Source organism: Sphaeramia orbicularis, chromosome 16, assembly GCF_902148855.1.
Source record: "Sphaeramia orbicularis chromosome 16, fSphaOr1.1, whole genome shotgun sequence".
Taxonomy (NCBI): domain Eukaryota; kingdom Metazoa; phylum Chordata; class Actinopteri; order Kurtiformes; family Apogonidae; genus Sphaeramia; species Sphaeramia orbicularis.
In genome coordinates this window covers 32,181,492-32,194,341 of record NC_043972.1, presented here as the reverse complement: position 1 = coordinate 32,194,341, position 12,850 = coordinate 32,181,492, and the positions used below count along the sequence as shown (strand labels likewise).

The window sequence follows — 12,850 nt, the reverse complement described above, 5'->3', positions numbered from 1 at the left end:
ACCCGTAATGGAATTCATGCGAAGGCCTAACAAGAGAAACCACAGTATCCCAGCTTTGGCATTGCATATTTTCATCAGATGTCATGTTGTGTCATGTTGTGATAAAAGTGCCAGAATGTAACTCGATGTCTCGTGCGCCATCTGCTGGGTCTACCCTCTCACAGGCTGAAGAAAAAAACGATTTATTAAATACATTTGGCATCTCCTGCAGATTTTAAAAAGATGTTAAGCTCAGGGGTTTTCTAAATGTCCTATTAATGACTTCTGTCTTATGTGGTTTTATCTGTTCCTGGATGGAGGTGAGGAGAGTTATGAGGACGCAACAATCAGGGAAAAACTAGGGCTGGACCTGGCAAACTGTAATTCTAAGGTTGTTGGTTCAGTTCCAGGATTGGTGGAATAATTGACCTGCGGCTTAGTGGAACTACTTTTGAATAAGTTACTTATTTCCATTTTTACTGGAGATGCTCAGTAACCAGTGTATTTGCACAGTTGTATCAGAGTTGAAGTTTCAGGGTTAATTGAGTGCAACTAAATTGAAAACATTCAGGGACAAGAGTGTTTCTGTAGTGCACACCAGCTGTAAAAAAAAAAAAAAAAAAAAAATTCAAATATGCAGTGTTCGAAAGATTCATCACTGTGGCCTTGAGTTTGTGCATAACCTACAAGAATACATAGTACATTCTGATTCAGATGAGCTTTATTCATGGAGACAGACTTATCTCTAAACTGAGTTTCTTGCCAGGAACATATACATGTTCACAGAAGACAGTGAGTTGAACAAAGGCATGTAGACAGACCCGTGTCACATGTGATTGAGTAGATTTACACAGTGTACAGAATGCGTCAAAGGAAGAGCCACATCTACCTGATTAGATTTACATTCACAATGATTGAAGGTAATTTGTTAAGGATAATGTAATCAAAGGGGATTAAAATAAGCAACTCAATTAAAATGCAGTAATAAACTTTTCATAACAGTAAACAGAATGTCTGTGTACTGGGATTTGTTAATTAATGCAAAAAGACAAGGACTAGATTCACAATTGCCAATTTTATCTAATAAAATAAGAAATAATTAAACTGAGATTATCTCCCTCTATGTGGTCAATGTTGTGACTGAGTGGTTGCACAGGGAACTTTCACATTGTACTGGTTGCAACTTAACAAAAAGCACCTCTATTATGTAGAACCTGTGTGTAAAAAAGTGAGAAAAAGAAGAAAAAGGAGAGGAAAAATATGTAGTCATACAAATAATGCACAGCTACATGTTTCATCAGAAGAGGCCAATCAAAAGATGTACTCCTACTTACACCTACCTAAAAGCATTCCCTCCACAGAGGATACAAGGTGTGAAAGATTTACTTGTATTATGGGCTTGAATCTGTGTTCAATCAAGAATATCTAGGAGAATATAATATAATGATCTTCAATTTATGATGATAATAATATAATGATGTCTATACAGAAATATAGACGTCCATTTGAAAAACCTTTTTCCATTCCGTTTCATTTCTGCAGTGCACAGACTCATGGAAGTCTGACTAATGTACTTGCTTTTGTGGCCAACAATGACCAAATTACATGCTCAGTAAACACAGATGTGAGAGATTTTAATTTTCAAGTATTTCAGCTTTACTTACTTACTTTCTCTCATAAAAAAAAAAGGTTTATCTTGCCTTATTTGGTATAATTTTTATGGTACCAATGATATTTATGATACCAATTGGCTTTGCATATGCCAATAGGAAAAATTTTATTTGTACTCTTCTCTTTTTATTTCAACTCTTTTTATTATTTTATTTTATTTTTTAATTAAGATTCTATATTTTACTGCTATTTATCCTTGTCTCTGTAATTAGAACTTGCCTTTTATTTTTGTTGAGCACTTTCAATTACCCTGTGTATGAATTGTGCTATACAAATAAAACTTTCCTTGCCTATTACGATTAAATTAAATGATTTACATCCGGTGTTTGATGCCAAGTATGTACTAAATATAAAATGCACTTATATGTTTCGTAAATTAGTTGATTACCATGATGCAATATCGTTAAGGAAAGATAATTTTGGAGAGTTTTTAGCTTTTGGACGTCAGGCTAGATTTTCCTGCAAGACAAAGATCGGGGTTAACAGTGTTCATGACTAGAGATCACGTGATCAACTGTGAGGCTGGTCATGTGATTCTAACCCACAAGTTCAGGACGAAAACACCCGCTGTGTGTGTCTGACTGAGCTAAGCGGAATAAAAGACCTCTCCATTTCATTGGACATGTGGTGGGTTTTGACACATATTTCCACTTCCGCCGTGTGGCTTGTGGTGTGTTTGTGTTGTGGTGAAATCTGAGTGTTTGAGGTGAACACAACGCGTGTAGTCTGATATGGTTTTTGTAAATATTGGCAGGCTGCTGAGGGAAACTCTGAGTGTCCTGTTACTGTGGGCTCTCCTGGAGTCGGCCCATTCACGGGGCTGCTCGTCCTTTTTCTGTCGGAAGTCTCTTCGTGTCAGCGGCCCCAGTGGAGTGGACCCCGGCTCTCCTCTGTTCGTCACCCCGTACCTGGAGAAGGGCGCCATAGACGAAGGTACGACATACACACAGCACATAATACTGTCAGAAAGAATACTGCATTAGAGTACTGCCTTCAGAGTACTGCCTTCAGAGTACTTCATTCAGGATACTACATTCAGAGTACAGCATTCAGGATACTACATTCAGAGTACAGCATTCAGGATACTACATTCAGAATACTGCTTTCAGAATACTGCCTTCAGAGTACTTCATTCAGAGTACTGGATTCAGGATACTGCATTCAGAGTACTGCATTCAGAATACTACATTCAGAGTATTGAATTCAGAGTACTGCCTTCAGAATACTGCCTTCAGAGTACTTCATTCAGAGTACTGCCTTCAGTTTACTTCATTCAGAGTACTGGATTCAGGATACTACATTCAGAGTACTGGATTCAGGATACTACATTCAGAGTACTGGATTCAGGATACTACATTCAGAGTACTGCCTTCAGTTTACTTCATTCAGAGTACTGGATTCAGGATACTACCTTCAGAGTACTGCAGTCAGGATACTACATTCAGAGTACTGCATTCAGAATACTACATTCAGAGTACTGCATTCAGAGTACTGCCTTCAGAATACTGCCTTCAGAGTACTTCATTCAGAGTACTGCCTTCAGTTTACTTCATTCAGAGTACTGGATTCAGGATACTACATTCAGAGTACTGCATTCAGAATACTACATTCAGAGTATTGAATTCAGAGTACTGCCTTCAGAATACTGCCTTCAGAGTACTTCATTCAGAGTACTGCCTTCAGTTTACTTCATTCAGAGTACTGGATTCAGGATACTACATTCAGAGTACTGGATTCAGGATACTACATTCAGAGTACTGGATTCAGGATACTACATTCAGAGTACTGCCTTCAGTTTACTTCATTCAGAGTACTGGATTCAGGATACTACCTTCAGAGTACTGCAGTCAGGATACTACATTCAGAGTACTGCATTCAGAATACTACATTCAGAGTACTGCATTCAGAGTACTGCCTTCAGAATACTGCCTTCAGAGTACTTCATTCAGAGTACTGCCTTCAGTTTACTTCATTCAGAGTACTGGATTCAGGATACTACATTCAGAGTACTGGATTCAGGTTACTACCTTCAGAGTACTGGATTCAGGATACTACATTCAGAGTACTGGATCCAGGATACTACCTTCAGAGTACTGCATTCAGGATACTACCTTCAGAGTACTGCATTCAGGATACTACATTCAGAGTACTGCATTCGGAATACTACATTCAAAATACTGCACTCAGAATACTTCCTTCAGAATACTGCCTTCAAAGTACTCCATTCAGAATAGATAGATAGATAGATAGACAGACAGACAGACAGACAGACAGATAGATAGATAGATACTTTATTAATTCCGAGGGAAATTCAGGTATTCAGCAGCTTTGCATGCAGCACAAGAAGACAAAAAACAGACAGACCAAAACAGGTGGGTTAGTAACCAGGTTGACATTAAGGTTAGTATATATACTCTGAAAAACTTGCTAAAGAACTTTCTCTAAAAAAACTTCCCGTACAGTACTGTAAACAAAGACTTCTGATTGTATTTACACATTTCAGGGCACAGTGACATAAAGTGTAACAGTGATTTAAGTGATCTATGGTGGTTTGAAAGGTAGGTGTAGTCCAACTACATAAGGTGCTTGGATAGTTTACAGTGTCCGTGGATCAGTCCTAATGTGATCATGACTGAGACAGAGACACCCCCCCCCCCCCGACCACTCAGTGATGAGTTGTACAAGCTGATGGCCAGGGGGATAAAAGAGTACCTGAGCCGGTTTGTGGAACAGGTCAGAGACGGCAACCAATTAGAGTACTGCATTCAGAGTACTGCATTCAGTACTTTTCTATGAACGCATACTCAAAGCGCGTACAGTGGATCCATTATTCATTCACTCGCACATTCTCACTCTGGTGGTGGTAAACTACATATGTAGCCACAGCTGTCCTGTGGCAGACTGACGGAAGCATGGCTGCCAACCCCTCCGACCACCACCAGTGTGAGTAGCAGCACTGGAGGGAAGGAGGGTGACGTGTCTTGCCCAAGGACACAACAGCACATGACTAGGACAGAGCGGGATTCAAACCACCATCCCTCCAGTACTCCTTACCTTTGTAGATCCACTATGATCTGTAAATTGTAGTGCACACGTGTAAATGATAAACTCAGTCATAGTAAAATAGCTCTTATTTTTATTTTTCACATATTTTTGTTTAAAAAATTCAGGCTGTTCACATTACTCACATATTATAAAGGACATGTTATAAAGGATAGTTTGTAGATGTAAACATTTTCATGATATAATTTTGTTTTTTTTCACTCTAAGATATATAGAAAAGTTTGGCATTGTCATTATTTATAGGTTATTGTGTTATTATTTTACTTTTCTGGCCTGCTAGAGGTCATATTGGGCTGTAAGTGACCCCTGAACTAAAATGAGCTTGAAGATGTAGTGGAATAGAAGAATAAAGTTGCATAAAATGGAAATATTTCAGCATAAATTATGTGAACTTCAGCACAAATTCAGTGGTACATTGTATCGTCTCATTTCAGCAAGAAAATTGAGTTTGGTTGGAGACCTGCCTGGTGCCAACGTGAAGAGCTATGCCGGGTACTTTACTGTCAACAAAAAATACAACAGCAATCTGTTCTTTTGGTTTTTCCCTGCACTGAAGGTAGGTTTCACTTTTTTTCTTATTAGGAATTTTCCCAAATGCAGAATAACTTCTCTATTAATGTTGCAGTTTCAGAAATGATTGCTTCAGAGCGAGAAATTTTGTGATTCATTTTTGGGGCTTTAGTTCATTTTTTTGTTGTTTTAGTTCCTCAGTCAACATGTGATAAAGAGTTAGATCAGTAGTATGTTTAGTCAGCTGCAGTTTGAATGCCAGTGGGTGGAGAGTAGACTTTGTTTTGTGCTGATTATCACATGTTTTCAGCCAAGGTCTTACTGAAGTAACTCCTTATTGGTTTGTTACCCTTGTACATTCAGTCCCATGGTTCATTCTTAGTGTGACAGAAGCAGCTTAGTGACCAGAGTTAATAAATCACCTGCACACTTACACACACAGAACACAAGTATTACAGTAAAACTAGTCATCCTTCACTCTAAAATGAAGTCTGAATAAAGAAGTTGTTAACGGCAATATTTTGATAAAGGATATCAATATGAGATCAGTCAGAAGTAATATCCCTAGTTGCATTACATTTTATTTTATTCTAAAATGAATAAGCTTTGGAGGTTACTTATGTTTGGCATTGCCTTTGCTTTGTGTGATACATCTCTGTATCCTAATAACTTTAATCCTCAAAGACCTAAACAGCAACCGCCGACCAAAAGTATCTACTGATCTAAAATGTTTAACAGCTTCTGAACCACTAATTTTGTCAACATCAGATATGACCCATTCAGACATAGAAACAGATGTGGAAACACTGACATCTTCTATAACGTTGATTCACCAGTAAAACCCATGGAGTTTGATAAATGACTGTCACTTGTTTTTCAGAATCAGTTAATGACGTATTTTGCTGAAAAAGTCGCTTTTTTCAGTTTTCTCTGTTCTGATATAATAATCTTATATACAGTGACTGGATTGTGCAGTGACAGAATGAATGGCTGTGTGTGTTTGTTTCTGTATTCATTACTGCAGTGTTTGTGTTGTTTTTGTATTATTACTATTCACTGACTGACAGTTTTTTAATTTCGTTGTACATGTTACATATTACAATGACAATAAAGGACTGTTCTGTTCTATTCTATTCTATTCTATTCTATTCTATTCTATTCTATTCTATTCTATTCTTTGAAATTAGTCTGAGCTTTTATGATCATCTCAGTAAATAAAATATTGGAAAATACCTGAGTTTCACTGAAAAATGGAAAATGAAGAGGATAATATTATAGTAAATGGTAAAAAAAAATCCATTAGGAAAGGTTAATTTTTTGTGAAAAATGGATTTTTAAGTCACCACAAAACTAGTTGTAGGTCTTTAAGGGTCTTATTTTCCTCATTTCATAATAACCATGTCACTACTGGTCCGTTAAGTGGTCACAGTCTGGGGTTTTATTCACTAGTTGATGACAAACTGAAGTGCCCACAAGGTGGAGCTGATGTCCTGACTCTCTGTTTGTCCTGACATGATGGACAGCCAGACCAAGACAAGGCTCCAGTCCTGCTCTGGCTTCAAGGTGGACCTGGTGGGACCTCCATGTTCGGCCTGTTTGTCGAACATGGGCCTTATGTGGTCTTTAAGAACCTGACAGGTAAGCGTTACTGCTGAGCACACAGTTAACTGTTACCTGATTAAATGAATGGGTTCGGTGTGGCATTTTAACCCTGTGTGTCTGGTCTTTGCAGTTGGTTTGAGAGATTTTGCTTGGACAACCAGATACTCAGTTTTGTACATCGACAATCCAGTAGGTGTCATCATAGGACAAAGGAGGGACAAACAACCTGAGTTAGATTACATGCATTATATGTTTTTAATCATCTTTGTGGCTTGTTATTCCAGGTTGGCACAGGTTTCAGCTTTACTGATGACGACAAAGGTTTTGCTCAGAATCAGGATGACGTTGGCAGAGATCTGTACAGGTGAAAAAAAAAAACACAACCAAAATATAAGCCTTCTGATGTTTAAAGGTGCTAACTTTTTAACACTTTCCCTCTCTTTCTTAATAGTGCTCTGACACAGTTTTTCCAGATGTTTCCTGAGTATCAGGCCAATGACTTCTATGCAACTGGGGAGGTTAGATATTTCTTAACTTTGCTGTTAACTATGCATTTTCGGTTCATGCACCTTTACTTTGATAGGGCCCGGATGTTATGGTTGTGGTTGTTGTACATGTGCTGGTGAACGGAAAGGATACATTAAAAAACGTTTGTTAAGGGGGAAAAAAACAAAAAATGTTTGTTAAGGAAGCACGGTATTATCTATGAGTAACATTTGCCACCTTTGACACTGTCATTAAAAATATATATATTTTAGTTAAACTAAGGGGAGCTGGAAGTCCATGTTTATGCCCATTACAGAAAGATATAGAAAGCATATATGAAAAGACACTAATTAATTTTAAGATATGTTTATATGCTGATAGAAACATAAAACTGTCTTAGACTAAATATTTCTGTATATTTTTCTGTCTCCATACAGTCTTATGCAGGGAAATATGTTCCTGCTGTTTCCTACTACATCCATAAAAACAACCCCACTGCCAAAGTTAAGATCAACTTTAAAGGGATGGCCATTGGTGACGGACTTTGTGATCCAGAATTGGTGTGTATATAAAAACAACCTATAAACTGTACAACACATCTTTTCTTCTTGTAAGTACAGACACCCAGACTGTAGAAAACAGCAGCTATAAAAATGATGTCATCTCTTTCTTTGTCTTTCATGTCATTATGTACAATTTTGAGTTTCCTGTCAGTAAATATGATTATTACAGTATTTATGTTTATACTCTGAGTAGTCTTGATACCTTGCTGTTTGTATACAGTACAGAGGATGAACACATTTTTTTTATATTCTGTGTTAGATGCTGGGAGGTTATGGTGAGTTCCTGTACCAAACAGGCATGATCGACGAACTCCAAAAAGAGTATGTTATTCAACAGACAGACATCGGTGTAAAGCTTATCCAGCAGCAGAAGTGGGTGGAGGCTTTTCAGGTGAGGGAATCTGGAGCGTTTGTCAAAACAAAAATTGTTTCATTATATTTACCTGCGGTCATTTGTATATGTTGACTGGATGTCATACTAATGATACCACCAGCATCATTATCTCCGCCAAGGAGGTTTTGTTTTTGTCGGCGGTGGTTTGTCTGTCTGTCTGTCCATCCGTGTGCAAGATAACTAAAAAAATTATGGATGGATTTGGATGAAAATTTCAGGAAATGTTGATACTGGCACAAGGAAGAAATGATTAAATTTCAGTGGTGATTGGGGGGGGGGGGGGGGGGGGGGGGGGTGCGGCGGCACGGGGGGCCCACTTATCTGCCTTGGCAGAGGTCTGTGCTCTCCGAGTGCTTTTCTATTTATTTATTTATTTTTCCCGAAACAGACACTGGAGCTTTGGACATAATCAAAGTGTGAATGACATTTAAAATCTCTATTTTTAGGTTTTTGATAGTTTGTTAAATGGTGATGTGGCACCGTATCCCTCCTTCTTCCAAAACGCTACAGGCTGCACCAACTACTACAACTACATGACATGCAAGGTAACCTGCAGAGCTCCACTCAGTATATAGATAAGTGTTTATTGCTGTTGGAAGTACCCATATTTTTTATGCCTTATGTGGAAGGAACCTGAGGATCAGGAGTACTTTGGCCCGTTTGTGACTTTGGCGTCAGTGCGACGGGCCATCCACGTGGGGAACCTGACATTCCATGATGGCTCGGAGGTGGAGAAACATCTGCTGCAGGATGTTATGAAGAGCATCAAACCATGGCTCGGGGTGTTGATGGATAACTACAGGGTGAGAGGATGTTGCATTTTCATATTCTTTTCTGCAGTGCACTGGCAGCATGTTTAACAGTGTACAGGGGAAAGTGAGGTGTTGCAGTGTATTGATCCAGAGTGTGTTTTTATTTGAAAACAACTTGGATTTTAGACAGTGAGCCTGTTTCCATGCACACTAAAACTCTGATCATTATCTGATTTCTGGAGTTATCAGATTATTCTAGTGATCATACAAACAGAGTAATCTGATAGGCTTTATCAGATAACAGCAGTTATCTGATTATGAGAAATCGGATGAACACACCTGGATTTCTACCCATGTCTTCATGCATGTATACCTATTAATCTGTTTTATTTCGGGATTTTTTTTTGGGGGGGGGGGGTTACATCTACACAAGTGTTAAAAAAAGAACGAAATCACAGACAACCAAAGTGACGTAGTTAAACGTGAATGGAAGATAATAATAGCAAGTTTGAGTCTACCTACATACTCTGAAAGAAATCTGATAATGGACTAAAACATCTAAACCAGGGTTTTTTGATTCTTTTATTTCTGAAGTGAATGCAAATGCACCAGATCTGATTATTACAATTATCTGATTACTCCCAGTTATCAGATTTTTGTGGTCATGTAAACAGGCTCAGTGCAAAAACATTCATACTCAAACAAGCTGTTGTTATATTATCAAAATGTTTTTCTTAAAATGTGATTAATCATACAAATAATATATGGTGTTTGATATTTCATTAGAAGATGTTTCAAAAATAACTTGCATATCGTCACTTAGCAAAAATACTTGCCCAAGTCATTTTTTCAGGAAGCACAAAAAACTTGATCACAAATTGAGTATTTGATGATTCAGACAAAAAAAGTCATTTTTGTCAAAAGATGACTTAGGCAGTTATTTCAGGAAGTTGACAATATGTGTGTTTCATGTAACACATGGGTTGGAAAGCATGCATCATATTTTGCAGATCCTTCCCTGAACATCATTCTTTGCGTCATCCATTTGTGTCCAGGTTTTAATTTACAGTGGTCAGCTGGACGTAATTGTAGCGGCTCCGTTGACTGAAAGGTTTCTACCGACCGTGAACTGGACCGGAGCGTCTGAATACAAAAAAGCCCCTCGCTTCCACTGGAAGGTTCAGCCCAGTGACACTGAGGTGGCAGGTTATGTGAGACAAGTGGGAGAGTTTTTTCAGGTGAGAGTGTTCATGATGACCAGATCAGTGTGATAACTGCTGCAGGTTCAACTGTTTTTACAACCTGTGCTCTGTTCTGGAATCACACAGGTCATCATTCGAGGAGGAGGACACATTCTGCCCTATGACCAGCCTGCACGGTCTTTTGACATGCTTGACAGGTTCCTTTCAACACGGGGCTGGGTATGAAAAGTTTTTGGTACTGAAATGCATTTGTTTGAGCGCCTTCATTTCACACACCTTAAAGGCAAAGTATGGAACATTTTTTACTGTTCTGAGTTGGCACCTTGTCTACATGCGGCAAATGAGGAGGAGAGAATGGTAGTCAAGCAAACAATGGACTGCAAACAGAGATATAGTAGTGACAAAAAGCCATGAAATAGAAAAATAAAATGATAGATTGTGTCACAGCGGCTATTTTGTAAAAACACAAACACACGTACTTTTGCAAAACTATACAGTAATGCTCTAGAGGCAATATACAGCAGAAAAAGGAGACCAGAGTACCTTCATCTTCTCATTGTTTCGTCCGCACAAGTTTCGCATTACTAATATTAGCTAGAGGTATACATGAACACATTAACAAAGTCTTTTATTATTAAATTAGTGTATATTATGTTTTTTAATGGAAATATTCAGTACTTTGCCTTTAATGTCGACCACTGACTGTTGTTTCAAAAGATGTATGACTGTCACTAACAGTGAGAGTCAGGCTGTTGTTGGTTTTGGTACAGAGCTCTGCAGCTGATTGTTTTTATTAAGTATTTTAGCAGAAGTTTGTTTGGTTTGGAATACTGGACTGCAAATGAAATAATGAGCTGTCTGAATGCTGCTGACAACTTTGATTTTAACATTTTTAAGCATTTTTAGAATTGAAATTCAGTCTAATTTGAAAAGTTTTGCATTTTCTGAAAATTCATTTAAATTTAATGTTTGTTGGGGATTGTTTAAGGGAAAATTGTTTACATTTCATGCAATCAGTGTATGCGTAAATATGAAATGTCTGAGAACTGGAGAAATGACTTGAAATAAAGTGTTTTTCTTAATAAAAAAGTGTTCTAATGCCAGAGCAGACTCTGAGTCAGTCTTTTGTAGATAATGTGTACTTTATAGACATACAGTATATGGTATAGTGTTTAACGAATTCATTCGATAACCTTTTTTATTGCCTCAAAGACCATCCAGCATTGTGAAGTATTTTAATGTGGACTTATTTCATTTTCTGTGAGCTCTCAATGTTTTAGCATTTTGAATAGGAATGAGGAATTTAAGCCTGAATAAATCTTTTACTCCCAAATTTGAGCCAAGTCAGAAATTAATCAAGCATAGCATTCAACTACAAAATGTTCTGCTCAGGAATGCAATTATATACACTACCAGTCAAAAGTTTGGACTCACCATCTCATTTAAATGGCATGAGATGGACCGCCAACAAGTGCTCAGCATCACTGGAAACTCCTTCAAGACTTTTGGAAAACATCTCAGGTAACTACCTCATGAAGCTCATTGAGAGAATGCCAAGAATGTACAAAGCAGTAATAAAAGCAAAATGTGGCTATTTTGAAGAATCTAAAACATAAAACATGCCTTGAGTTATGTCACACTTTTTGTAACTACATAATTCCATGTGTGTTCATTCATAGTTTTGATGCCTTCAGTGAGAATCTACAATGTAAATATTCATGAAAATAAAGAAAAAGCAGGTGAATCCAAACTTTTGTCTGGTAGTGTAACTATAATTTGACATTTTAGTAAATAAATGTAAAAAAAAAAAAAAAACCATAATGCACTTTATTTTTCAGTTTTTCGTTTTGTTTTTTTTTTTGTTTAGTTTTTTTGTAAAACAGTTCATTTCAAAATTAATCGACAACAATAGTAACTAGAAGCACTCGGAGAGCGCAGACCTCCGCCAAGGCTGATCAGTGCCCCCCCCCCCCCCCGTGGGCCCCCCCACCCCCGATCACCACCAAAATTTAATCATTTCTTCCTCATCCCATTTCCAACAAACCCTGAAAATTTCATCCAAATCTGTCCATAACTTTTTGAGTTATGTTGCACACTAACAATCAGTGCCCCCCCCCCGTGGGCCCCCCCACCCCCGATCACCACCAAAATTTAATCATTTCTTCCTTATCCCATTTCCAACAAACCCTGAAAATTTCATCCAAATCTGTCCATAACTTTTTGAGTTATGTTGCACACTAACGGACAGACAAACAAACAAACAGACAGACAGACAGACAAACAAACAAACAAACCCTGGCAAAAACATAACCTCCTTGGCGGAGGTAATTATATTTTAGCAATGAAAATCAGATTTTGCTTGAGGAGCTTCTACATACTGGTGTATTAACTATTACAGAAACATGAAAAAAGATTTTGGTAATAACCAGTGCTGTTAATTTAGGACAGCTGTGGTGTAAACCTTACATTGGGGGAGGGGGAGGGGGATTACTGCAGCACTGTATCAGGTAAAACCAATGTTCACAGGGCTTTTTCTTCACTAAACATTTCTGACTGTTAATCAGCAAAACATACATACAGCAGGGGGCACTGTGTTACTAAAGATGTTATTGCACAGCCACAAACTAA

At 37.9% G+C, this 12,850-nt stretch overlaps 1 protein-coding gene across 1 annotated transcript; it reads left to right on the top strand.

Moving 5' to 3' along the window:
• Positions 1-2,190: 2,190 nt before the first annotated feature.
• cpvl (carboxypeptidase vitellogenic like) lies at positions 2,191-11,330 on the top strand. Its single transcript, XM_030158999.1, has 13 exons — positions 2,191-2,277; positions 2,405-2,583; positions 5,148-5,269; positions 6,747-6,861; positions 6,956-7,014; positions 7,110-7,189; positions 7,277-7,343; positions 7,749-7,871; positions 8,134-8,265; positions 8,715-8,813; positions 8,898-9,071; positions 10,076-10,258; positions 10,349-11,330. Exons 1-13 carry the CDS (start codon positions 2,273-2,275, stop codon positions 10,445-10,447), a joined length of 1,437 nt encoding a protein of 478 aa, XP_030014859.1. The 5' UTR covers positions 2,191-2,272; the 3' UTR covers positions 10,448-11,330.
• Positions 11,331-12,850: the final 1,520 nt, after the last annotated feature.